The sequence below is a fragment of the Hoplias malabaricus genome, chromosome 1, assembly GCF_029633855.1.
Source record: "Hoplias malabaricus isolate fHopMal1 chromosome 1, fHopMal1.hap1, whole genome shotgun sequence".
Lineage (NCBI taxonomy): Eukaryota > Metazoa > Chordata > Actinopteri > Characiformes > Erythrinidae > Hoplias > Hoplias malabaricus.
Window position 1 is genome coordinate 74,671,711 of NC_089800.1, and position 27,008 is coordinate 74,698,718.

The 27,008-nt window shown below is 40.0% G+C and overlaps 1 protein-coding gene across 1 annotated transcript in view; it reads left to right on the forward strand.

The window, feature by feature from the left end:
- Window positions 1-1,426: 1,426 nt before the first annotated feature.
- LOC136708751 (cysteine-rich motor neuron 1 protein-like) overlaps window positions 1,427-27,008 on the forward strand; it is a 75,408-nt gene continuing 49,826 nt past the window's right edge. The window contains exons 1-3 of the mRNA XM_066683519.1: window positions 1,427-1,745; window positions 12,884-13,045; window positions 14,624-14,803. Of these exons, the coding sequence (XP_066539616.1) occupies window positions 1,427-1,745; window positions 12,884-13,045; window positions 14,624-14,803 (661 nt within the window). The remainder of the gene's footprint in view (window positions 1,746-12,883; window positions 13,046-14,623; window positions 14,804-27,008) is intronic.

Below are 27,008 nucleotides of genomic sequence, written 5' to 3' on the forward strand. Positions count from 1 at the left end.
CCTCTCCCCTTGTCATTCAGAACAATATTGGCCAACACGGTTGTCTGTTAATTAACATAAATAAACACAGATGAGTTGGAGTGGGCGCATGATGTAATGCATCATGGCAAATTATACAATCTGATTGGCTGCCACCTGACAATTATCTTTTTCATGTTTTCATTTTGAGATGATATTAGTGGTGGCTGGTGACAAATATTCAATGTGGGGCTGTGTGTGCCACATAGTCTTTTTCAGCAACAATCCCAAACAAATTTAAAGGCAACATCTACGATTGTGGGGAAATATTTGAGGAATGTTTGAGGAAAACACTTATCATTTGTACATGGCTGAAGTTTAGCATGTCTGGAAGGTGTTATTCACTGTTTGTGGTATGTATGTGAGGGAGTTTTTAAGTGAGAGGTTGTGTATGTATGAGTGAACATATGAGAGTCCAAAATGGCTCCCTATTCACTATTTCCTACATTACTCACAACACTGTGCACTGTTATATAGAACTGAATTCAGGCGGGTAATGAACCATTTCGGACACTAGCCTATTTGTGTTTTTATCAAACAATGCAGTGGATTATGGGTATTTGCTAGAGTAAATGGGTTGTACACAACGTTCTGTGGTGCATTGTTGGGTTGTTTGAGTTCACTGAAAATTGTTCACTGTGTTTTCAGGGCACTACTACAAAGCCTAAAAATAGTGAACTACATAGTGTATATATTTATGTGAATGAGGTAGTATGTATGTAAGTGTGATTGTGAGCGAGTGCATGATCATGTGACCGTGTGGGTGAGTGACTGAATATGTGAATGAATGAGTGTGTGGTTGAGTGAGTATGTAGTAAGTGAGCGAGTGACTGAATATGAGTAGCATGTGTGTATGTGATCGAAGGGAGTGTGTGAGTGAGAAAGAACGTATACGAGTGAGTATGTGAGTAAATGAGCGAGTGAATTACAACCCAGTTTCCTGAGGTGCTTTCCTTTCTAAAAAGATGCTAGCCCTCGCGCTCCCAGCTCTGCTCGCTAGCCCAAGCACGCCCTCTCTGCGCCACTGCTGATTGGACGGAGCCCCTGTCAGTCAAGGGGAAGGGGCGCCGCCCACCTCTATATGCCCCTAATGTCAGCGTGAGTTTCAGATTGCGCCCCAGCACTGCAGAGACACGGCATCTCCACACACACTTCACTCCCAGCCCCTCAGAGGACACGCTTTTTCCAGCGCTTCAAAGTCACGCGGAGAGGACCTTAATCCAGCTGCAGCCTGATGTTCACGCCACATCTCGTGCGCCGTGATCCACTTCTACCTCGTGATTAACTCGGAACATCTGGAACTTTTTTTGGACTTGTAAACTTTTTGGAGAGTGTCTAACTCTCACTCCCTTCTACACTACTACTAGGTTTGTGTGTTGGTTCACTTGAATTCACCTCCTCGTTAAACATGCCCCGCGAGCCTCTGCTCGCTCTCTTGCTGCTGCACTTCCCCGCGCTGTTTCCCCGTGCGCTCGCGGCCTACGAGTGCACGCCGTGCACGCGCCGCGTGTGCCCGAGCGCAGCAGCAGCGGTGGCGCGCGTCTGTGAAGACGGCCGCGCGCCCGCTCGCGACCCTTGCGGCTGCTGCGCGCCACAGTGCGCGCGCCTCGAGCTGGAGCTTTGCGGTGGCGTTGACTGGACGCTGGGCTACTGCGGCCTGGGGCTCACGTGCGCATCCCTCAACCGAACGGGAACAGTGGACATCCCCGGGATAGGAGTCTGCAAAGGTGCGTGGTGGGAGGGGGAGCGTCAGTGCGCTCTAACACTAACGTTTTAAAAAGTTTTGATTGCTTCAGAGCTAGGTTTCTAACACTTGGAAAACAACAACAACTAAAGCAAAACTTTTGTCAAAATGATGAGATTTAAAGCTACACTTGATGATACAATTAGTCATAATTATGAGTTACTAAGTAATGCTTATGAGGTTGTAAATCATAATTATGGAACATTAAGTCATAATAATGAGATTATATGTTACAATTATGAAATATTTAGTGATAATTATGAGATTTTAAGTTACTCATGAAAGAAACTGGTCATAATTTTGAGATATTAAGTCATAATTATGAGATTCTGTGTTATTCTTATGAGATATTAAGACATAATTATGGAAGTCGTAATTGTGAGACATTTGTGCAGTGTGTTTACAGGATATTCTGGGCTCACACTCAGATTTTCTGTGGCACTTATTTTGTCACATACTTTGAAATATCTCCAAGCAGCTCACATTTTGCCTTTGGTGCAGCAGGAGCATCCAACTGAAATGCGAGTGCACTTATCTCTCACACATTTTATTTTTTACATGCATCCCAAATTAATTTATTTTCCATAATATGTCACATATGTACATCATAATTAACTTCTTCCACCTTAGAAACAATCATACACACTCTCACACACACACTCACATGCTGTGACAACGACAACTAATGGTGCTTTATGTTCAGGATCCAAACTTCAGAACAAAATATGCTAGCTACAGTGTAGCCTTTTTCCACTGACCCCCTTTGGATAGATAAAAGGGAGCGTAGAGTTTAGTTCATCTGGCATATCTGAGCAGAGTTTGTGACTAAAATTCTAGTGGAGACACCTGCAAGATTATTGAGGTATTATGTCTCAATTTATACAATTGAGCAGGGTGAGATACTAAAAATTCCTTTGTCCTTCTATCCGATCACATTGTTGTTTAGGAGACACTACTGAGATACTAAGGAGATCTCTTTTTTGATTTCTTTCCTCTGGGGATGGGAATCAACTAGCAATATTTCATTTTTCTTATTTAAATCTGTGGATAGAGGAGTCACAGCACATGCATGTTCATGCTGTTCAGAGTGAAGTGGGTAGAGAGTATTCCTGCTTTGTACAGAGTAGTGATAAACACAGTCAATATGTTAATTATATTCCTTCTAGTGTATTTTGTTGTTCTACAAAATAAGCATCTAGGAATGTTCAGTGGTTGACACTACAGTTTTGGGGTTGTGGGTTCAATCCCTGCCTCGGGTCACTGTCAGTGATTAGTTTGGTGTGTTCTCCCTGTGTTGGTGTGGGTTTCCTCCAGCTTCTACAATTTCTTCAGTAGGTGAACTGGCACCCTGTCCACTGTGTGTTCTTGCTTTGTGCCCAAAGATACTGGGGGGATTATGAACCCACCACAGCCCTGAACAGGATGAAGTGGTTTCAGAAGATGAACAGATTAATTTTTATTCAGCGTTGTTTGACCACATTCATTACGTAACTTGCATGCACAACATCAGTGCCACATCATGTTATTAAGAGAGAAAAGTACACAAAATGGCAGAAATAGTTGCCAAACAGGCCACAGTGAAGAGGGGTAAATCTATGGTATAAAAATTATTTTAGTATTTTAGTAATTATTTAGTTTAATTATTTTATATTTGACAATCTGATACCAATCGTTTGAGGCAGGTTTTGTTAAGCCACAACTGTACACTTGGGGAAACTCACATGAACTTTGGGAAATTTAAAAAAAATTTAGAGAGAGGGAGGATAATGTCTTTTTCTGTGACTCACTGAACTTGATCTCACTTTCCCTTGTCTTGAGGGAAACATTTCTGATGGTGTTTTATGCAACATTAGCCTTTAATGTTGCCATTACATACTGCATTTGGGGGTTAACCTAACTCAGCATTGTTAATAAAGTTGAATGTGGTTTAGTCACAAAATTTTGGCTTTTGACTCATGGACCTGTGCCGGCTGAGCTCAGGATTCTGCTCCAGGGTGGTGTTCATACTGTGTTTGGAGCTGGATAAATACAGTTATGTTCAGTTGTAGGCAGCCATAACCTGGCAAACTCTAAAGAACCTTCTTTAAAGTCTTCTGAGACTCAAGTTAGCAACCTAGACTTTGGAGCAAGAGTGTGTGTTGGTTCACAGACAATAAAGCTCACCTAAAACAACCCAAGTTCCACATCCCCAATGTCAAGTATTAGAGGTGAATAAAGAACTGTACTATTGTGCCATGGAACATCACTTTGGAGTTGGCGCTCCATTCAATAATTCGGGGATGAGTCTAAATGTAGTCTGTAATCCAGAGCTAATTATCAACTAGACAATGATGGACCGTTATTTCAATTTTCATCTAAAATGATTGCGATCTATGCCCTTGGCCAGACCACATGCTTTGCTGTTGTAGTTAAAGGGGCCATTCAAATGAAAGCAGCAGAGTGTATATGGCACGTGCATCATAGGTTTAAGACCCCTGCTCTGGCCGTTTTCCAGTAGAACATTCTTGAGAAGTCACCTCCCAAGAGCAAATTCGTAATGCTGCAGTGAATGATGGGAATTTCAGGTTTTTCTCTATGGCAAGTATGAACCGATGCCTCCACGTTATTTTGGGCAGACTGAGAACAGCATCCGGGTATTTTAACCATTTTTGGCATTTGTGTTCTTGAGTATTGAAATGTAACTTTGGCAGTGGAAGATGACGTCAAGCAAGAACACAACCACTTAAGAACACAAAAGAATGCATATTGAGAAACAGCTTCTTATCCACCCTCCACCCCAAACTCTGCAGTGTGAACAGTGGCAACCGCCACACACCAAGTTCAACACACCCAATAAGACAACATACAACCCCTCAAACAAAAACAACAATTAACCCCCTTAATTACCCCAAGACAACCCTGACCATCAAGCATGCTGGGAGCTCCCCCATTAGCTCCCGAGCCTCTCCCACACTCTGCACTGCCACAGTATTATGACCTTAGTATTGGAGGAAATGTTGGAGGAGCAGTTTGTTGATAGTGAATTTTAACCAAACACTGGTTTGAAACAACAATAAATCAGTAAGTGAATGTAAAATTCAGTATATTCCTGTTTGAATCTGGTTTTCTTAGATACCAATGGTATTGCTGCACTGGTTTTATTTATTTGCAACTACACTTTCTTCTGGACTTTATCGAAACCAAAACCAGCAGATGGCTTGGGACTTAACCTCATGAAGGTGAGATGAAGCAGAGGTCCTGTAACTAAATGCTTCTTCCTCCTTTCCGTCATTCTGTGGGGTCTGAGGGGGCTTTCCAGCTCATTTTCCTCTCCAGGGATGGTGTTCTTGATTGAGTCTTTTTTTTTTTTACAAGCAAAGGGCTAGAGGTTAATCCTGTCTTAAACCTGGTGTGCCTTTGGCGAATTAGCTGCTTTGAATTAGGCACAGAGTTAATGGCTTCTGTGATTGAGCTGAGGCTGTTTGCAAGTGGACGGGGTCCCCTACGGTGCTGAATGGGGGGCTGCTGGATCAACATCCAATATATTTGCTTTTGAACATATCTAGTTTTCTTTATGTTTGTCTGATCTGGGATTTCCTTAGAGGCAGAGAAATTGAAACTAATTCAGCCGAGAATCAGAGGTTTCTGAGATGCTTCTGTTTCATCGGATCCATCAGTGTCAAAGACTGTTCTCTGAGAGGTCAATGTGTTTTGGCGCCTGTGTGTGTGAGTTGTGTTGACCGATACCTGTTAAAGTACTTGTGGAGAGACTTGCCTTCCTTGTGTCCGAGCTTGCCCCAAAAAAGTAAATTATACATTTTTAAGCTAAAGACATTATTTAAAATTAGACTAAAGTTTGGGGTTAGGGTACAAAGGTGAGGGTTAGGCCCCAAAATACATGTAAACAAAGTTAAGAATTGTTGGTAGGGGGATGTTGAGGTTTCATTACAACTTTAAATTGTTCAATCTTGATTGAGTAAATCATGATGAGGTGTATAATCACCGTCCCTTGTCTGCTCCCATCAGCATGCTCATACATTATGCATGATAATCATTAATTACCCCACTCCTTTCTCAGTTAATCAAATAAATGAAGCCATTTATATTCAGCTGATGAATGGAGAAAACTATTAGAGCTCTCAGGAAATTTACAGGAGCTCTCATAGGGAAATAAGAGCATGACGTCTTGTATTTCTGAACTTTGTTGGCATTTGCAGACATATAGTGTCTTTATTCTTTTAATTAATATACATATACTTCTTAAACATTACCTTCTCATTTTACTCATGATTTAAAGAATACATATTTTCTGTTAAAGGCCCTACACAATGAAAAATCTATATTACATCTTTTTTTAAAGGTTATATACTTATTTCATATCTTCACTGATATTTGCATCAACTATATTTCTAGAGATCACTTTTTTTTTCAGCAAAAACATGGGTAAAACCCTGTATAGGGCACTGTATAAGCCCTGAATCTATGGCTACTACACCCAAACAGAGCAAAGAATTAATTCATTTATTGTCTCTTAACGGCTTATCTCTAAATACAAAAGTTGCTATTTCAGATTTTTTAAAAGTGTAAATGTAAGTGTAAATTAAAGTGTAGTGATATTTTTTTGTGATTAACTGAGCCTACTGGGGAATATTTGGCAACTCAACTATTCAGTGATAACACTAAATTAGATTATGGTGATCAGCAACATTGACAGAACTTATGTATTTTGTTGTTTGCTACCAATAGCCCTGTACACTTTCCTGAAAACTCCAGAATACCAAAATACTGAAAATACTTAGATTTTGAAGAGGGTAGAGCTAGATAACAGAGCAAGTAGTTATATGTGCTGCAGGCTGGAGCTCCAGTGAATGTGGGGTACATGTCAATAATTTTCAACTGCAGTCAATCGGATTCTAGTTTTTTATTGTCAGTCACATTCTATTATGCCAATCAACAACAGGAGTCATGTATCATTTTTCACTGCAGCCAGTCTTAGCAGGTCTTCTGAATGAAGGCAGTATCCATGGGGATATTGGCCAGAGTCTAGTGTATAAAGATGTAATTAACAAGGACTGTCAAGACAGTCTTGCTGCAGTATAAAATGTATATGCTGAATGTTTGACACCCCATCCCCGCCACCCCAGATCTGTATTTGCAATTTTTTTGGGGTGAAGCGGACCATAAGTTGAAAACCACTTATCTTAAGTAGTTGGCTGTTACTGTACAATGTACAAAAATGAAAAAATGTCACAATGTCTTCAATGTAGCTGCTCAAATAGAAGGTAAACTAGCATCTAAGATTGTGGGGAAATGCTGTTCTCTTTTATGTTTATATTCAGAAGCTCTTAACTTATCAACATATTTATTCACTGTTTTAATTACCGCAGAGCCTCATCTGTAACTAGAGTTGTTTTGTCGCGCTTTTGGTCTGTGTTTATATTCATGCAGTGTTAGCGCTTTCCTGAATTTAGAGTCAGTTCTATCTACAGCAAATCTAAATCAAATCTCCCATCTATGAAGCAGGAATAGAGTAGTATCCTCATCTTGGCCCATGCTTTTCAATGTTTGGAGGTCTGTTTGTTGTCTGAAAACCTCTAGATGCTGTTACTTTGCTGTGAAGAGAGAAAGTCTAGTTTTGTTTAAACCAATTTTCAAACACTGGGCTTCGTAAAAACATATTAGACTGGTTCCAAGAATGCAGACAGACTGGAGGTGAGAAATTGAGGAGGTGAGAGTTTCATGAAAAAGTTTTTTTAGATTAAAATCATTAGTGTCACATTTAAGTGACACTAGTAAAGCAGTATTTTATAAAATTTTAAAATGACTTGAGATAGAGACACTGATTCATTTATTCAGTAATGCTTGACTGTGTAGTGGTTTATACAAAGAGTTAAACCATTTGTCATATTAAAAGAAAAAGGGTTGTAAATATTATGCTTCTCGTTTTTTTTATTATTACATAATCTCTTCAAAGTTACCATAAGCTGTCTAGACATAGCCTCACACCGGTGCACTTAGCATACCTTACCATCTTCCATTTCAGTGATTCAGGAAGCAGTGAATCACAAGTGTCCACTTCTCCGCCTTGTGGGAAGCGCCTGTCCAGATCTTTCTGACCCAGCGTTATCTAGCATTTCAAAGACTTCCTCTTTAGTAATGATATCAGCCAGGTCAGCTGTCTCATCTTAGTGTTTGGACGCCAAGACATGCAGTCTCTAAGATATTCTGAATAGAAGGGGATGTTTAATATTGACTTTGGACTGCCTTTTTTTGCACATGAGCATAAGGTCATCGTGCAGAATATGCCAAGTGTGGGCTAGAGGAATATAAAGCCTCCTAGCAATGGGTTGTAAAGCTGTTAAACCATGCTGTGGTGTTTTTATAAATGAGTTGGAATAGGGCTGGACAATGATTCAATATCAATATATATCACAATATTACAATGTTTCAGTAACAATGATCTAATTTTTAAACATTTTCAATATTTCCATATACATTATTTACAGCATCTGTCACTGATTGGTATTCATTACAGGGCACGGTCGTCAGTTCAGCAATCAATTTAATATTTAGTTTAAAATATTCATATTTATAAAGCCAGTAGTTTTATGTTTTATGGTGACGTCATGTATCTTGTTTGTTTTGGAAGTTTTTCAGTGGATTTTATACTGTTCATATTGATATTGTCGTATTGACAAAAATTAAGAAATATATCTTGATATATATTGATTTTGGCCGTATAGCCCAGCCATCAGAGGTATGGAGTAAAATTTGTGTCAAAACGTTTGCAAAAGCAAAAATAAATTTGCAAACAAAATTTTTAGAATAGACCAGAAAGTAAATGTTGTGAGGGCAAGACGGAAAATATCAAATATATATTTTTAAAAGGTACTTGGTTACTCTTCAGTTACTTGATTTTTCTTTGCATTTGCATTTTGCCAGTTTTTTCTCTTATTTATTATCTATCTATCTATCTATCTATCTATCTAATTATTTATTTATTTATTTATTTACCTGTATGGTTATTTGCTTCTGGGAGCTCTCTATGCTTTGTTTACTTGCTTCTGACTTTTGGAACTTTTTTCATGCATGGAAAGGTCTTACAACGTTTCTTTCACTTTTGAATCTCCATAGGTACTTGTTGTTTCTGTAATTAGACTGTAGTCAATTTGTTGCTCTGCATACTTTTACACTGTTCTTCAATGGTCAGTATTTCCACAATACCTCCACAGAGCACATATAATGTGGCTGGAGGATCATTCTCAGTGCTGCAGTGACACCTAACGTGGTGGTTAGTGTGTTGTTAGTGTGTTGTGATGTTACTGGTGGATGAGACACAGCAGTGCAGCTGGAGTTTTTAAACAGCTCAGTGTTGCTGCTAGATTGAAAATAGTCCACCAACCAAATATATCCTGCCAATAGCATCCTGTGGGTGGCGTTCTGTGTCCACTAATGAAGAACTAGAGGACAACCAACAAAAATTGTACAGCAACAGATTTTACATCTCTGACTTTACATTTACAAGCATCAAGGTAGGTGAGTGGTCACAATGTGGACTCAGAGTGTTTATACTCCAGCAGCACTGCTGTGTCTGATCCACTTGTACCAGTGCAACACAAACTGCAGCACTGAGAACAATCCACCACATACTGCATGTGTGTCTACATGTTTTCATGATATCGTCAAAGCAGGCGTCCAAAGAACCTGTATTTCTATTCCAGGACTGAACATGAAGGAAAAACAGGTCTCAAACCAGAGGTTCCTTGCAAATCTGAACAACCCCTGCTTTGTGACCACCCCACTGTAAGAAACCATCAGGGGCTGTGTGAAAGTATGAAAAACACCCTCACAGGAAAGGTCCAGAGAGAAAAAATAAAATCACTAGCGGCTCAGATCATTTTGAAGTGACAGGAAATAAGAGGGAAAGTTCTGCCGGGGCCAGGTGACGGTTAGCTTGAAAAGCGTGCTTGTGCTCAGTCTGCCAACCTGTCTGTGTGAGGAGAGCCACAGTCTCTGGCTCAAAAGGTGTTTGTTTGTTCATAAACTGTACTTCCAGAACCCGGAGTGTAAATGCGGGAGCCCTAGGCCTGTCTGTGTGCTCTTACAGTCCCTGAATGTGGTTTCTTTACCACCCATGATTCACTGTTTACAGTTATTTTTGCACTTAGGAAGGGTGAACGTCTCCAAAGAGGATTTCATTTTTGTTCATGTTATCGAATTCAATTCAGCCTCATGTATAAAGTGCCTTTTTACAGCTGGGGATGTCATAAAGCAGATTTGAAGCCATTCAAGCACCAGCTGAGCAAGCCAAGGTGACATTGGCAAGGAAAAATTCCAACAGGAGGGGAGCCATGACTGAAAAAGGCCAAAAACATATCTTACTACCTCAAAATACCCAAAAAGTAGCGTGATTTATTTGGGTAAATTAATGAGGTCACTTAGCTACTTATAGTTTTTTTTTACATTTTGCTGATCTTCTATGTGAAAAGTAGGCACACGTATCTTCTAAAGCAGACATTGACAAAAGGCAGACCTCATCTGGATCTGTGAACAGCTTAAGGATAAATGTTATTTTTAAAATATTATATAATAGAACAGACTATGTGAACAGATAATCCAGTTATTATGGCTTTAGCTGCACTGATTTAAGATGATAAAAATGAATTTTTTCATTGCATGGCCAGTTCGCTAAAGAGAGCAAGAGGGGCGTGCGAGTGAGGACAGGGTGACTTCACATTCTGTGTTTGGTTTGCTTAGACACTTTTGGTTGGTATTGTGGTCACACTTAAACCACACTGGAGTTTTAGAAACAGCGCTAAAAGACATCCCCTGCTCAGGGAGTCTCGGTCTGCTTGTTTGGTGTGCACAAGAGTTTGAAAGAAAGCATTCAAACTTACTCTAATGGACTGCACTAACATGCCAGTGGCACTAGGTTTAATTTTAATGTATCCAAAGCTGACCAGTGTAAACGCACCCAAAAATGGGTATGTGGCTGGGCCTTAGTAACCTTGTTTTAATAATAGAATAAAAGTTAAAACCTATCTCTGTCCAGAAATAAATTGATGCTTTTTTTTTTTTGTCATTTTTCTAATGTGTAGACTTCACTGAAAGTGCGAACATGCTCTAGATCAGAGTTCTGCAAATCAGAACCTTTGATCCAGGTTCCAGGCTGGGATTTTACAGTGTATGTGCAATAATTTGTCATTCACATTAGCAGGAGTCAGATGCATTAGTAGTTACACCTACTAATAGTGCCTTACCAGCCAGACATTTAAAAATCCAAGGTCCGGAATTGAAAACCTCTGCTCTAGATTAATAGTGAACCACATCCTACCCCAATTTCTGATAAAAGACCGGCATTCCCTGCTCAGGATTGCCTCAGTTTGGTGTAAAAGGTCTAATATTGACCAGATCCCACAGAAGGGCTTCAGAAGCCCCCCAGTTAAGTTCAAGGCTGATATGTAGTCAGGGCTCTTTTGTGCTATGTTATTTGGGGAGGCTTTCAAGAGCCAAGCCCTAGGAGAGGAGAGAGGCTGTAGGTTGCAGTCTGGTTCTGTTTATATGCAAGTAAGCATGGGCTAAGCCACCTCTGGGGGTCTACGCAGGGGAGCTAAAGGGGCTGAGGGAAGAATAAGATGCTGACTTGTATTGCCTCATCGTAGTCAACCCACAAGCAGAGTGTGGGCAATTCAGAGTGTAATGGGAGAGAAACATGGGGTTGGTAAGAAAGCATGAAAGACCCTCAGAAAGAGAAAACAAAGGAATGAAACAAGACTCAAGGCCAGTGCCAACTAGGGGTGGGCATTATAGGCAAAACACATGTTAGTAAGTGGACTGGTTAGGCGTAATTGTCCTCAGGTGTGAGTGTGTGAGGTGCCTTGGGATTGACTGGCGCCATGATCAGAGTTCTGTCTTTCCTGCAGTTATTCCAGGAAAGCCTTCAACACTGTATTCTGGATATGTCCCCTCAATATGCATATATGTTTAAAATGCACCCCCAAATATACCAGTCCTGACGGCGAAGCTGAGGCTGCCCACTGAGTAGCCAATCAGGAAGCAAAAGATTCCAGTGCCTTCTGTTTTTCTGAGTCAGTGCGGATGCTTTGGGTCCTTTATTTAAGCACTTTCCCCATGGCATTATGTAAGGAAACACCTCTAAAGATCTGCCTTAGGGTCCTTAACATTACAAAATCGTTCTTATTCCTGAGTTTTTTGTTCAAATTTTCTGTTCCTTATTGAAAATTCAAATTAGAAGCTGATGAAGTTTTTCCCATCTTTTGGGCGTTCTTTATTTAATAACCTTAAGTGCGTCCTTCCCATTTTGAAGTAATCATTTCCCAAATTTTTGTTTGCCTTTCCCTGTTCCATTTTACATGATGCCACTTTTACTGTGGAATGTGAAAATTCGAACAATATGCAGAAGAATAAGCGGGTGAGTAGCTTCATAATGTTAAGGAATGTAAGACAGATCTTTAGAGGTGCTTCCGGATATAATGCCGTGGGGACTTAATGGGCAGGTCTCCCTTAAAGGCGATGTACACGATTTTGTTACCTCATTATTTGCTAGCTCTCCAGTCTTGTTTGGTTGCTCAAAACTGGCCTAATGTTTTTACGAAGCCTCACCATCAGTAAATGGGTAAAAACACAAACTGTCTTGGACCAGTATGCTAAGTTTCTCTCTCTCTCTCTCTCTCTGCCCATGACAGAGAAATGGCATCTCGAGTTTTTAAACAACGGTGAGAACCATTAGAAATTTGGTCCCCTGCAATGTTCAGTTCATTGCTGTGGCTCTGAAGTCCAGTTCAGCTCTGTGTGCATTGCGACGCTGATCAGGATGAAGCAGTTACAGAAATGAACGAATGAATGAATAAACAGGAAGTTAAATCATATTGTTTTTCTTGCTAACGTAATCATATGATCATGAAATGATAAATGTTATTATTTTGCCCTTAAAATAAGTATTATGGTACAGACCTTAAAAGACCCACACAAATTTCACAAGAGCAAGTGTCCAAGAGGGCCTCCATATTATGGAACGAAAGCAAATACATCACACAGACAAATCAAGACACTGACACTGCCTAAATTAATTTAACAAACCAATCTGAAGCTCCGTGGTAACACTGTTGTTCTTTTCCCCAGGGCTCCCTGAGGCTGCAGACGCTGGTGCAGAGGACGAGCGCTGCCCCCTGGTGAGCGGTTGTGATCGTGTAAGTGGAGAGTGTGTGTGTGAGTCCGTACACTCCTGCATCAGGACGTTCAGTTACCCAAACAGAGAGTCATGCACCCGTGCTGCTAAGACAGGTGAGAATGGCTTTGATGAAAGGTTGTTTGAAAATGTTCACAGGAATGGTGTCCTGCCCTAGAGACAAGTCATGCTAAAATGATTTACACTCTGCAAATGTAGGGGGAGCCCAGGAGCAATGAGTGAGTGAGTCAGTATGTACGTAAGTGAATGTCTGTATATGTATCATTGTCTATAACAAGAAAACAAAATATTTAGCTAAATACTATAGCACCCCCTTGTGGAGAAGTCCTTAAATACGAGTGAGTATGTGAGACATGGCACCATTTGTGATGCAGTTCCTAAGAATAAGTGAGTGAATATATGAATTTGTATACGTGAGTGTATATGTATGTGTGAGTGGGTGCATATATATATTAATGTGAGTGAATGAGTCAGTATGTGGGGATTATGTATGTGAGTGAGTGAGCATTTATGCCAGGGAGTGTGTATGTTAGTGAGTAAGTATGTATACAAGCCAGTTCAGTAAAGTGTTTTACATCTTAAAACAGACAAATATTTATTAGAAGATTCATCCTTCTTAAATTTAATCTTTTTTAAGCATATGAGATGTCCATCCAACATAAAAATTTATATAAATCGCCACTGTATTCAGCTGCACTGACCATACAGGTGCACGTTATTGTTCAACAATTACAGACTGTAGTCTGACTGTTGTTCTGCATACTTTACTAACTTTTTCACACTGTTCATCAATGTTTAGGACTCAGCAATGATTGCAGGACCACCACAGAGCAGGTATGATTTAGGTGGTGGATCACTCTCAGTGCTGCAGTGACACTGACGTGGTGGTGGTGGTGTGCTAGTGTGTGTTGTGCTGGTACAAGTGGATCAGACACAGCAATGCTGCTGTAGTTTTTTAACAGCGTTTCCACTCGCTATCAACTCGCTTAGACACACCTACCTTGTTGGTCCACCTTGTAGATGTAAAGTCAAGGACAGTAGCTCATATGTTGATGCACAGTTGGTGTTGGTCACCCTCTAGTCCTTTAGTGGTCTTTGGACGCTGGTCACAAGACGCTGTTGGCTGGATATTTTTGGTTGGTGGACTTTTCTTAGTCCCACGGGTTTCAAAACTCCAGCTGGACTGCTGTGTCTGATCCACTTGTAGCAGTACAACACACCACTAACACACCACCACCATGTCAGTGTCACTGTAGCTCTGAGAGTGATCTCCCAGCTGCTCTGTGGTGGAACTGGTTTTATTGACATTTGAAGAACAAAGTAAAATGCGGCTTACAAGGCATGCAGAACAACAAGTGGACTACAGTGTGAACCTGCAGTACAACAAATCTCACCTGTATGGTCAGTGGAGATAATGACATGAAAAATAAATGTAGAAACAAGGATGCCATTTTAACAATAAGAACAAAGAAGCTAATTGCAGGGGGTTCTAATTAGATAAAGAAGAAAGTTGGGCCTATAGTTACAATTGTAGGGACGGAGGAACTTGTGGTTTCTGTTGCTGAGTATTACAAGATACATTAGTTTGTAGTAGGACTTGAGTCTCCAAGAATGAGTAAATCAGGCAGCTGACTCATGTTTTCATTTTCTGGCTCCCTTTCTCTGTCCCTCAGAGTCTCGTCGCCATGATCAGGAGCACAGAGACAGGCACAGGGAGAGGTTTGTGGGTCCTATTAACACAGCGTGTGTGTTCTCGGGCTGTAACCTGACCACAAAGGGCTGTGAGTGCGCCTCCCAGAGCTGCCACCCCCACTTCACCTACACCAACCGCAGCCAGTGCCAGCTAGCAGCAGGTAAATGGGCAAGACCCTATTGTTAACTGTGTCCACATTTGAACTTTATATTTGTCAGAAGCAATAATGCAACACTAGGTAATGGCTGTACAGTACAGATGGTTATCATCCATTAGTGCTGGTTCAGTTCATATAGCTACTGAGTACGACAACCTATGATTCCTTTGTTAATTTTGCTGTTACAACTGCATGTAGTTGCATGTTGTATGTAGTTCTACTACACAAAGTGAAACCGCAGTGAGACACACACACACAGTCTAGGGAGAGCAGAATGCCTTTTTTTATTTCAATTATCTGCATCTGTTTTTCACACAAGAAAACTGAAGTGAACAGGCATCCATGCAAGTGTTTCATTTTGGGGCAAATACTGTGCATTTTTACTTTTCCCTTTTTACTGTGGAATGTTATACATTGCTACCATTGGAAGTTAACGTTAACTAGCTGCTAATACTAGCTATTGCGTATTAAGAAACTTATATTAAATTTTGACGTGTAGTTACAGCTCTCACCAAACAAGTATTACATTTATTAAAACACTAAAGGAATATTTTACAGATATTACTAAGACTACAGGACAATTAGATTATTATGAAAATTTTATACAGCACTACAGAAGAGTAATTCCTTAAAGTTCTTTTTAGATGTTAAGTTATTTACCTATTAACTGGACTTTGTGATGGTCATTCAGTATCCATTCGCTTTACACACTGGCTCAGACATATGTTTAAATGACTGAATTCTAAAAGGTACCAGGTTCAGAAAATCACTTAAACTGTCATTGTACAGGAAAGCTATCCATGCTGGTAAAAATGGCCCACCACGATTATGTCACAGTGGTCAGCAGCCGTTCCCCCAGAACCTGAAGGAGTGAGGAGAAATAAGGCGGGCTTAAAGGCAGCTGGTGTTGTTCTTTACTGTTTGTAGCAGGTATTAATTAGGTGAAGGATCATTCTCAGCACTGCAGTGACTCTGACATGGTGGTGTAGTTTGCGTTGGTATGACTGGATCAGACACAGCAGTGCTTTTAAAAGAATCAATATGGTGTCAAATGTTTAAACTTGGTTCAGTGCTGTGCTCATTGATTACTGGAATTAATATGTACATTCTGTAGAAGGAGCCCATGTTGAAGCTCTTACTGTCCACTCTTATGCATGTAACTAAATATTACACACGTGTAGGCAACGGCATTATAAAATATGAAAGACAAAATGAAACCCACTGGAAACTTCTGAGACACAAGAACCTAATGATGAGACTGAACTACACTCAAGTTCTCATGGACTACTAACTATTATCACCAGTAGATTGACCAGAGGAGGATGGGTCACCCCTTGTGAGCCTTGGTTCCTCCCAAAGTACCACAAGGATCAAACACCACAGCAGTGTTATTCCCCATCTGACCAGCCCTGTACAGAACGGCCGGCATGAGCCACAGATCAGTTCAACATGAGAGCCCAGGAGTGATGAGATTAAATTTGATGAAATTTTTTTTTGCCTTTTCTGCTTGGTTCTCTTTTTTTCTCTTCTCTCGTTTTCTCCATATTTAATTAGTACTCTTATTTCTCCACTTTTGCTGTTTCGCCTTGACTTAACGCTCTCCCATAAACAAATGTCCAGCACTGTGATCAGAGAGACCAAAAACAGAACTGCTGCTTGTTTTATTCCATGTTTACTGACTTTGACAGCCAACACAAAACTGACCAAGTGTATGGGTTGGTGAAAAAAATTGATTGCCTTTCATGATCTTTTCCCTTTTAGATGAGAAAGTCTGAGATTTGTGATCATGAACAAAGTTACATGATGTATAAAACTTTCTCTCATGTCATATATTCATATATTGGTTTCCCTGAATGTTGCATTGTCAAATGTGATCACTGCATGCACCAAAATGGCTGTGTGCTTTTTAGAATTTGCTTTTCTTTATGCAAAAATAGTATGGAAATGGGACCTGGTGTCCTGGTGGTCTCAGGACATCCTAGACAAGACACAATGTTAATTTGAATCCTTTTTGGGTGCAAAAAATATATAATCAGCTAGCAGCTGAAGAATGTAAAGAATCCCAGAAAGGGGTGTTGACAGTTACGCAGCCAATTTGGGATGTTGCTTCAGCCATCTCTGTTTTAGTCACTGCAAGATTTTCACATAGTTTTCATGCTGTTTTGCCAAGATGTGTGAGACGCTAGGTCGCGTAGCATGCTGCGGGATGGAGTGAAATGCATGAGGCCAAAGTAAATCTCCCCAGCGATCCAGCGTGCCAGGTCTCAGTCAGGCTTTACAAAGCGGTTCCACCAAATGAAACGGAAAACCACACTTTGCACACAACCACGTGGACCAAGAACAAGTCCAAACTGTACTGGGACTGTCCAAATAGCAATAAGAGGGGCGTGTGTGTGTTGGCAGGATATTCTCCTTGTGGTCAGGAAGCAGTGAGTGATTGACAGTGGGAAAGATGAAGTGATGAAGGCTCATGTTGTAGATATAAATGCAGTTGAGACCCTTTCTTTCAGCTTTAAATAGCAATTTTAAATGGAAACTATGCTTGAAAGGTGGTAGCCTTTCTAGCCCCATGACGCTCTGTAACTTGGCTAAAGGGCACAAGGTATATTTTAATGGCTGACTATATTCTCTTATTGTATGTCAGTGTATACTGTGTGTCAGAGAGGCACATGAGGCTCATGTGGAAAGATTTCTGATTAGCTTACATGTTCACATTGACTCAGCTTTCCCAGCGTCAGGCCTTATGGCACTGAGCTCAGTTAGTCAGATTTATTGACTTTCATCGCGTCATTTGTTTAGAGAACGAGGCCTCAACACCCAGTTTTTTTCTGTGCCAGTTTTTTTCTGTGCCTTTAGCTTTTCTCAGTGAGAATTGTAAAGCAGTGTTGTTGAGACTGACCTTTTAGATAGTAGGCATTAATGCATCTGGCAGCTTGCCATCATGACCTGTTTAGCTTAATACACTCACTGCAGGTCAAGCAAGCAATAGCAGTCTATTAACCTTATTTCCCATAACAACAAGGGCGTGGCCATCTATGTTTAGTTTGTGTTAAAACTTCCGTTGTTGCAGTGGATTGGTGATATACGCCCTGTCCCAATTCTTAGCCCTAAAGCTTTTCTGGAAGTATGCACTTGAATGAGGTTTGTTGTGAGCAAAAGTGGTGAGCGTCCTTCAGGTGTTTACATATAGCTTGAAAGCAAAACACTACTGCTTAAAGTCAAACTGGGCTTAATTTTACAATGTGTCATTGGGCACTTAAACATACAGTACTATTCAAGAGTTTGGACACACCATCTCATTAGTCATTGGTGGAATAGGGCTGTTCATTTTATAGAGCTGTGTACCAGCCCCTACCTCTGCACAACCCAAGTTATGGTCTCAAACACAGGTGAGCAGTTCTACAAATTAACTCTTGACGAGACCACAGCTGTTCACTGAAAACCATTCCAGGTCACGACCTCATGAAGCTGATTGAGAGAACACAGAGAGTGTGCAAAGCTGTCATCAAAGCAAAAAGTGGCTACTTTGAAGAATCTAAAGTATAAAACATATTCTGGTTTGTTTAATGTTTTTTTGTTGTTTATTACATAATTCCATATGTGTTCCTTCATAGATTTAATGTCTTCATTTACAATGGAGAAAATAATAAAAGCACGACTGGCAAGACTGGTGCACAATATGTGGAAAATGTCCTAAAACAAAGGAAACCCTCCCTGAGTCCGTGTTTCCAAACTTTTGGAAGCTAGTGTAAACAGCTAGTGTAAACATGTTGAAAGTTGTTGAGATAACAGTTTAATATCTTAAGAATGTTTGGAGGCTTGAAAAATACACTACACAGTGTGTACACCTTTAATACTGCCCATATTCCTCTTTCTTCAGACCTTTACACATTTAATACCACTGTCATTCCACTCTTTGTCTTATAATCACACAAAACATAAACGATTTAATCCACACATGCTTATCTCTACTTAACCAAGGTACCGAAATTCAAACACAAAGGCAGAAGAAAGCAACTTTTGAAAAGAGCGTGGCAGAATAGAGTGAATTGGCAGTGGATTTTGATGTTTCTAAAGAATATTTCTAAAGAAAACTTAATAAATCTGTAAACATGTGCTGGAAACAGAATTCATAATGTTGGAGGCCGTGTTAAAAGTCATTACACCCCAGTGTCATGTTGAAATATGCCCTCCCCCATGAAAACCACGCTGCAGAAATGTGAGAGACATCCGAGAAATCCACCATTAAAGAGCGTAAACAACATTTTTCAGCAGCTTTCTGGCTTTCAGACATGCAAACGCCCCTTTAAGTCTTAATGTCACATTAAATCAAACTGAGAGCTGACATTTGGGGTGTGTGGATTTACATAGGGTTCAAAAGTCAGAGACCACTTCTTGTGCTTTATTTAAATTCCAGCAAAAACGATCATTACTTTTGACTTGTTCTTTTTTGCTGTCAGTTTTGTCAGTGTAGACGTGGCCTGAAGGTTAGAAGAGCTTCTTGACCTGCAGGAAATGGGGCAGGGGAGTGTGAGTGTGTGTGAGAAATGAGAAATGCGTGTGTGTGTCTGTGTGTGTGTTTTCACTGCCACTTGTGGGTTAAATACAGAGGCACAGCAGTACAACAATTAAGGAATACAGTGCTATAACTGGTGTGTTGTGGTTGTAGGCATTAGGCCACAGGCATAGTTCTCAAGATCAGTATACCAGTGCCAATAGCTCACGTTATAGCATGAACCTCGAGTGTATTATTGCCATTATACCCCATTATGCCATTATATAGTTTCTGTGTATTAACATTTCGCAAAGTAAAATAGTTCCAATCTTTCACACATTCTTTTTGGCCATCTCCTGCTCTCCAGTGAGCTGACCTACATTTGAGCCAGTTTTGATGGGAACCAACGATATACCATTTTAATCTTTTTTGTCTGTTTTAACCAGAACAGTGCCAGAGCCATAGATAAATAGCTAGAGTCAGGATATAGACATTCTTAATCCACTGTTTACATGGTACAGGTCAAAGTGACATAGCTTACAAATGTGTAAATGATGACATGTTTTATTTGTTTTAGTTCAAAGGGAGTATTTTGAAGTGTGGCTCCAGAGCCGTCCTGCTGAACTTGTGAATGAGAGCAGTGGACAAAACAAAACAGAAAACAAAACAGAAAAGAACAATTTGCACTCACAAACAACACCCATAGAAAACATGTATGTTTTAAAATTGGTTTTCTTGTGATTTTATTTTGTTTTTCATATTAGAATGCAGAGAAAGAGTCCACTGCACTGTGTCTCTTTAGTGTTTGTGCTCTTTCTTGAGCTTCTTTATCTCGATACATCGACGGACGTTGTCCCGATTCATACTGAAGAACATACTATTCTTTGATTGTAAAAATTGAAAAATGAGCCTTTCGAGTTCCAGAACCTTGTTGATGTTGGTGGCAATGAGCCAAAACATTTAAAAATACGTGCATGAACAGGAACCATACAAGCCAAAAAGGCTATCAGCCCCCCACCCCCCACCCCCATACACACACCCTCCTCTTCACTGCTAAGTTATGTCTACATTGTGGAGTAATACTTGAAGAACATTGGTCAGAGTGCCATTATCCTGCAATATTTGCACTCCTGGAATGGCTCTCAGGCAATCACGTTGCGGGGTGGAACTAGCTGTGGAATAAAACTGAAGATTTCCTTAATTTCATTTTATAATCGAATGAAGAAGCTGCTGGTGTGTTAAGAACAGTTGACTGGAGTGGATATCAGAGCCTAGACATCATCGTCATTGAATGTAATTGTGCCTTAGACCTTGTGAAAAAAAAAAAAAACATATATATACATATACATATATTATAAAATAATCCTTCGCATCTAATGGAAAGTTTGAAATGTAGTCTCCTGCAAGAAATAAAAGCAGATGTATGGTTCAGCATACAGTGCTTCATTTTTTTGATGAAATTTTGTATATATGTTTTCTTCTTTTTCGCCAAATGTTCTGGCAGTTAGCACAGTGTCAGGAGCCAAAGAGGCAGAATAAGAGTACATTTTATGGGTGTTGAGTGGTCTTCAGAGAGCACAAGAAGGCAATTGAACTAACTTTTAGGGAAGCCTGTCCTTCATCAGTCATGCATACAGTGACTCAATGTCCTGTTCTCACGCAGAAGAACGTGAAAGCAGACCTTGTTGCCAATGAGAGTAGGCTGACTTTTTTTAATGTGTCCGTTTTAATGTATACACACACACACACACACACACAACCGTATACACATTCCGTCTTATTCATTTTGAATAGGTACTGAATCACAGGTTGATTCATGTTAAAATATGTGTTTTCCATTGTTTTCCAGTAAGTGGTTCAGGATACGCAAACTTGAAAATCTGGTGTGTGGCAGAAGCATATTTTATTCTCCAGGTAATAACAGTGATATTGCATGTTACATTTGCTCGCAATTTTCAATGGTAGTGAAAAACTTGGCAGCGCTATGGTACATATTAGCATTTGACTTCAAAGTAGCATATGTGCTGGAGAAGTCTTTGGCCCTACTTCAGCATCTACATTGCCACTCATTTCTTACATCCCACGAATAATATATATATATATATATATATATATATATATATATATATATATATATATATATATATATATGAAAAATTGGATGTTTTACACCCACTAAAATTGGCTGTGAGATTCAGGGTGGGATATATATATATATATATATATATATATATATATACTGAGAGAGAAAAAATTGTACACATGGTTTCCAAGCATCTCTCTGCCACCCCGAATCACACAGCCCATTTTAGTGGGTGTAACACGTCCAATTTTTCATATTAATGAACCACAGCCATGATTGGCCAAAAAACACTGTGCAGTCTTCCAAACCGCCTCCTTGAAATCAAAACATTCAAACAATGGGCTGTACTATTTGGCTGGATTGCAAGGGGCCATTGTAAATAATAATTTCTTTATCCTGGACGACACTTGTAATCAAATTAAGCTATTTAGATTATGATTTTCTTTGGATTTTAACTGAATCTAAATTAACAGAGCTCCAACTGCCACTGTGCTACATATCTAAAGCACCTCACGACCACACCACAAATAATTCAACCAATTATTGTATAGCTACTAATGTTGACTGACACAGACTCTTTGTGTCCACTACATTACTAGAAAAAAGGCACTGACATGGCGGTGGTGTATTGTTGTGTGTTGTGCTGGTACAAGTGGGTCAGACACATCAGTGCTTCTTGAGTTTTTAAACCCTGTGTCCACTCACTGTCCACTCTGTTAGACACTCCTCCCTCGTTGGTCCACCTTGTAGATGTAAAGTCAGAGACAGTAGCTCATCTGTTGCTGCACAGTTTGAGTTGGTCCTCCTCTAGTTCTTCATCAGTGGACACAGGACGCTGTCAGCTTGATGTTTTGGGTTGGTGGACTATCATCAGTCCAGCAGTTACTCAAATGGCTTTAAAACTCTAGTAGTACTGGTGTGTCTGATCCACTCATACCAGCACAACACACAGTACCTACCTAAGTGTTCCTAATCCAGCGATTGTTCGTTGTAGTTAAAGAAACATATCAGATGTAAGTAGAAATGGAATATTGTTTCAATGTCATTCTTGTGATTCTTCTTTTTTTTTTTTTTTTTTGTCTGAGTTGGTACATGTATATAACAACACATTAAATACACATAAGCGAACACAGCACATAAAATTAAGACTAAAACATAGACTTTCACAGTCAAACACAAAGGTCGAAGGCTAACTGGTTAAAATAGAATTTTAATCTAGTTTTTAAAACAGGAATAGAAGGGGCAGACCTAAAGTACAGTCTTGGTGCTGCTGTTGCAAAGTCTCGGCCACCTATGAGCTTCAGCCAAGACCGTGGAACGGCCAATAACAACTGATAAGATGACTTCAAAGACCCGGAGGAAGGGTAGTAAGATGTAGCAGCTCCATTCAAGACTTTTAAAACAAATGTTTAGGTTGGAAAATTGTAGATTTGGAACATAGAATAAAAATCTGATAAATACTCTATATCTCAGTAACCAGCAGTGTTTCCAACTAAGCAAATTTTTTGCTAGATTTAGGGACCCTTCATGCATGTTATTAAAAATAAAAGAGGCTAGCAACAAATCAACAATTAAAAAAAAAAGTCCTGGAGATGAAATGGGGCGTATGAAATCTACAATTATAATAGAATAAGCTACAATTAGGTTCCCTAATTAAAGGTACAGTATGGTAAGATATAAACCATTGAGGGTACCACCACAGTGACAGTTTTTCTGACAGTGTATGACACGGTTGTTAATTGCCTCCTGATCTGAACTGTAAAGAACTACTGTGAAATTAGACCTAGTGATGAACACCGTTTACATATTTTCTTTAACCTAATTGATTTCTTCAAACCTTCAAATGAACATCATATTCAACATCATATACAAGCAGACTTTAGCTGTTTTCCTCTGTAAAAAGTTGGCAACACTGGTAACCAGGTCTAAGTCACAGACTTGGCCCGTTGAAGCTCTTTGGGATCTTTCCAATAGCATATTATAGAAATAGAGGTTAAAACTCCTGCTGTGCTCGATTGATGCCATGGTGATGCCATGCTGTAAACTGGGCACAGCAACCAGCTCTACCACAGAGTTGGCCCACCTGTATCTCTCTCTCTCTCTCTCTCTCTCTCTCTCTCTCTCTCATTAGTTCTGCATGGTTGGTGTCCCTTTGTGCTCTCGAGACCGCTGCTGGCAAAAGTACAACGTGGCCTTCACCCCTGGGTTTATGTGTTGTCTGCTGAAGCACAGGCCACAGCGTGTGTGTGTCTGGAGTGCACTGACTGTTCCCCTTTCTCTCAGTCTTTCCCTGTCGTTCTCTTTCAGCTTTGTTCTCTGCAGAGCATAGAAGAGATGAAGGAGCCTTTCATTTTCTCAACGTTGCTTTTTTATAGATCTAATGAGAGAGAGAGATGGTGATACTGTGTTTACTACAGTAGCCAAAATGACAAATTTACAGAAACCACCTGTTCTCTGTTCTATTTGCATTTACCTTTAGAGCATTTAGCAGATGCTCTTATTCAGAACAACTCACAAAAGTGCCAAGTGTTCAGACAGAATGTGCATCCTAGCTCGTACAAATAGGTTAGAGCCCAAAGTGCCCTCTGAGGTCAGACGCTTGTCAGAACAAGGGCCAGTACTGATACCTAGTAATGTAGTAAGTGCTGTACACAGTACAATCTAGTCAGTGCTCAAACCTAAAGGGAAAAATAGTCAGTGCTCATACCTAGAAAGAAAGGAGTTCAGTGCGGTATATGTGCAAAAACCTGTTATGGTGAGCACTTAGATTAGTGCTCAAGTAAGTGGGTGACAAAGAGATGGATATTTAAAGGCAACATTCACGATAGTGATCAAATCACTTCGTATAAAATGTAAAATATGTTTCCTCACCATTTGCCAGCTCTCCAGCCTGCATGCACACTCGAAGTAAGTCTGATGTATTTATGAAGTGTCAGTAAACGAGTAAAAATAGGACTCCGCTAATGGCAGAAAAATGCCAAAGAGCCCTCCAAACATTGAAAATCATGAAAAGAGATGAGGACATTGCTTTATTCCTGCTCCTTAGGTTTACCCACCTAAAACTGACTTATTTTTGATATTTCAGATTATTTAGTTAGGAACCCATATAATTTCAGGAGACTACTAACTGCATGAATGTAAACTTCGATCGAAAGTGTTACAAGACTAAACAACTATACTTACAAATTGGTTTCTGTGGTAATTCATTATCTGTAACCGCTTATCGCGGTGGGTCCAGAGCCTACCTGGAATCATTGGGCGCAAGGCGGGAATACACCCTGGAGGGGGCGCCAGTCCTTCACAGGGCAACACAAACACTCACACCTGTGGACACTTTTGAGTCACCAATCCACCTACCAACGTGTATTTTTGGACTGTGGGAGGAAACCGGAGCACCCGGAGGAAACCCACGCGGACACCACACCAACTTCCACAGACAGTCACCCGGAGTGGGAATCAAACCCACAACCTCCAGGTCCCTGGGGCTGTGTGACTGCAACACTACCTGCTGCGCCACTGTGACGCCCTGTGGTAATTCAAACAGTGAAAAAATACTTACAGATAATTTAAACCACAAACAAACAACGGTCATTTTCTCTTTAAACATACCTCTCAACCTTAAATTACATGGAGCTTCTGAACATAAACAAACCAGAGAGACCTGCAGTCCCCCACAATTGTAGATGAGGGGTTTAGAGATATTTAATGCACCACAATTTTCTTCATCGTCATCATCATCATCATCTTTTCTGCTTATCCATTTCAGGGTCACGGTATTTTGTGCTTTGGCTGTTTGTATAGACACAGTGTGATGTATTTCAAAAATATTTGATCATATTAAATGAACATAGTATTCTTGCTTTAAAATACAGCTTAAAATTATTGTGATTATTTTCTGACCTGTAATAGGGAGAATAGAGTCTTTGTTGTTGCTACTTTGCGCTCAGCACTGCGGAACCTGTTATGAAAGTTTTGGAGGAGGGTAGAAAACCACCCGCTTGATTTGCGGACAGTGCTTTAATAGTAAATTGCACTCTGCAGCTGTAGGGGGAGCCCAGCAGCAAAAACACCCCATCTTACTTAATGTTCCTTTGGTGGGGCCAAATAAATAAGGGAGGCATGAAGCACATGGTATAGATGTCAAATAGTGATCCAGACACTATCTGGACATTTATTTATTACTCCAGCTTGTTGCAGCACAAATTATTCTCTTCAGCAGAACAGAGAAATACACATGTACAAACAATGTGAGCACCTCTTAAAGAGACACATACAAAATCTCAACTTGATTCTGGAGGCAAAAGCATAAGAAATGTAATTGGTTCAAGCCAACAGGTGAGTATGAATGTGATTGGTTAGCACACACTGGGCAGAAATGTTCAAATATTGCACCATAATCCCTTCAAGCTCCGCATAGATTCTCGTTGTTTGACTGCCAGAAATGTCTGTGGAAGAAATAAGTGTACAATAAAATGTTCTTGTTTTTACCTTACACTTCAGATCTGATCTGTTTCACAATTTGTTAGACATGTGGCAAAATTTTCAGTGTTTTTTTTTTTGAATGGAGGATAATATAACCACCTCAGTGGCAGCAATCATGACTCAGATGTGCAGAAATGTCTTTCTTCAAAATCTGCATTATAACAGATTTTTACAGCACCTCCAACAAATTATGAACTAAGCCTATATTAACCAAAAACCCAAAATCATTTCTCGCAGTCAAGGTAGGCAAACACCTTGGTCTAGGCGGAGCTTTACAGCTTTATGGTGCATCAAATGTGTGTTAACCAGGTTCCATAAAATGGACCGCCCCTATTTTTTTTAATGGACTGTGTCTTTTCTGCAGCGCGGAGTGTCAGACAATAAGCAGAGAGGGCTTTTGTCTGGAGGGGTCATTGTTTGATGTGCTCAGCATGATAAAGGCTCAGGTCCCCCTCAGCACTGTAAGTCTAACAATGAAGGGAAGGGTGTGTATTTCCACAGTGCACCCAAACAGACGTGCACACACACACACATGCAAAAGATACACTCAGAAACAGCCACAGATCTGAACAGACACAGATAAGCAGAGTCAGTGGCATATGGGACACTATGGGATATGGTTTCATATAATCACTGTCCAAAAATAAAAATGTATCTCCAAAGTAGTAATTTTACAGAAGAAGGAAGAACCGTTCTTAACTTTAGAGCATTACTATTCATCATGAAGGACAGCTGCTGTTTTCAAATGATGTAGTAAACTAAAAGTTGACAGAAATGGAAATACATGTTTTTCTTTGGACAACAACAGTATAGGTTCTATAAACATAAACCCTAACAAAAACAAAATGTTTATTTTGTCCCTTAAAAATGACCACTCAGGACCTATTTGCTGATGTTCGTGACTCATTTTTCCACTAGTTTTCCTGCATAGTCAGCCTTTGTTGTCTTGAATGTGTACAAAAATAAGCACAAACGGTCAAACTCAAGGTCCTGTCCAACATAGTGTCATATTTTTCATCCTCAAATATTTACTAAGTGAGTAAATGGCTGTTGAGGTTGTGTGTCTTGAGGAGGCGGGACAGCCCCTCCCATATCCCCCGACTCCTTATGGAACCCATTCACATGTTGACCAAAGCATCTCAGCACAT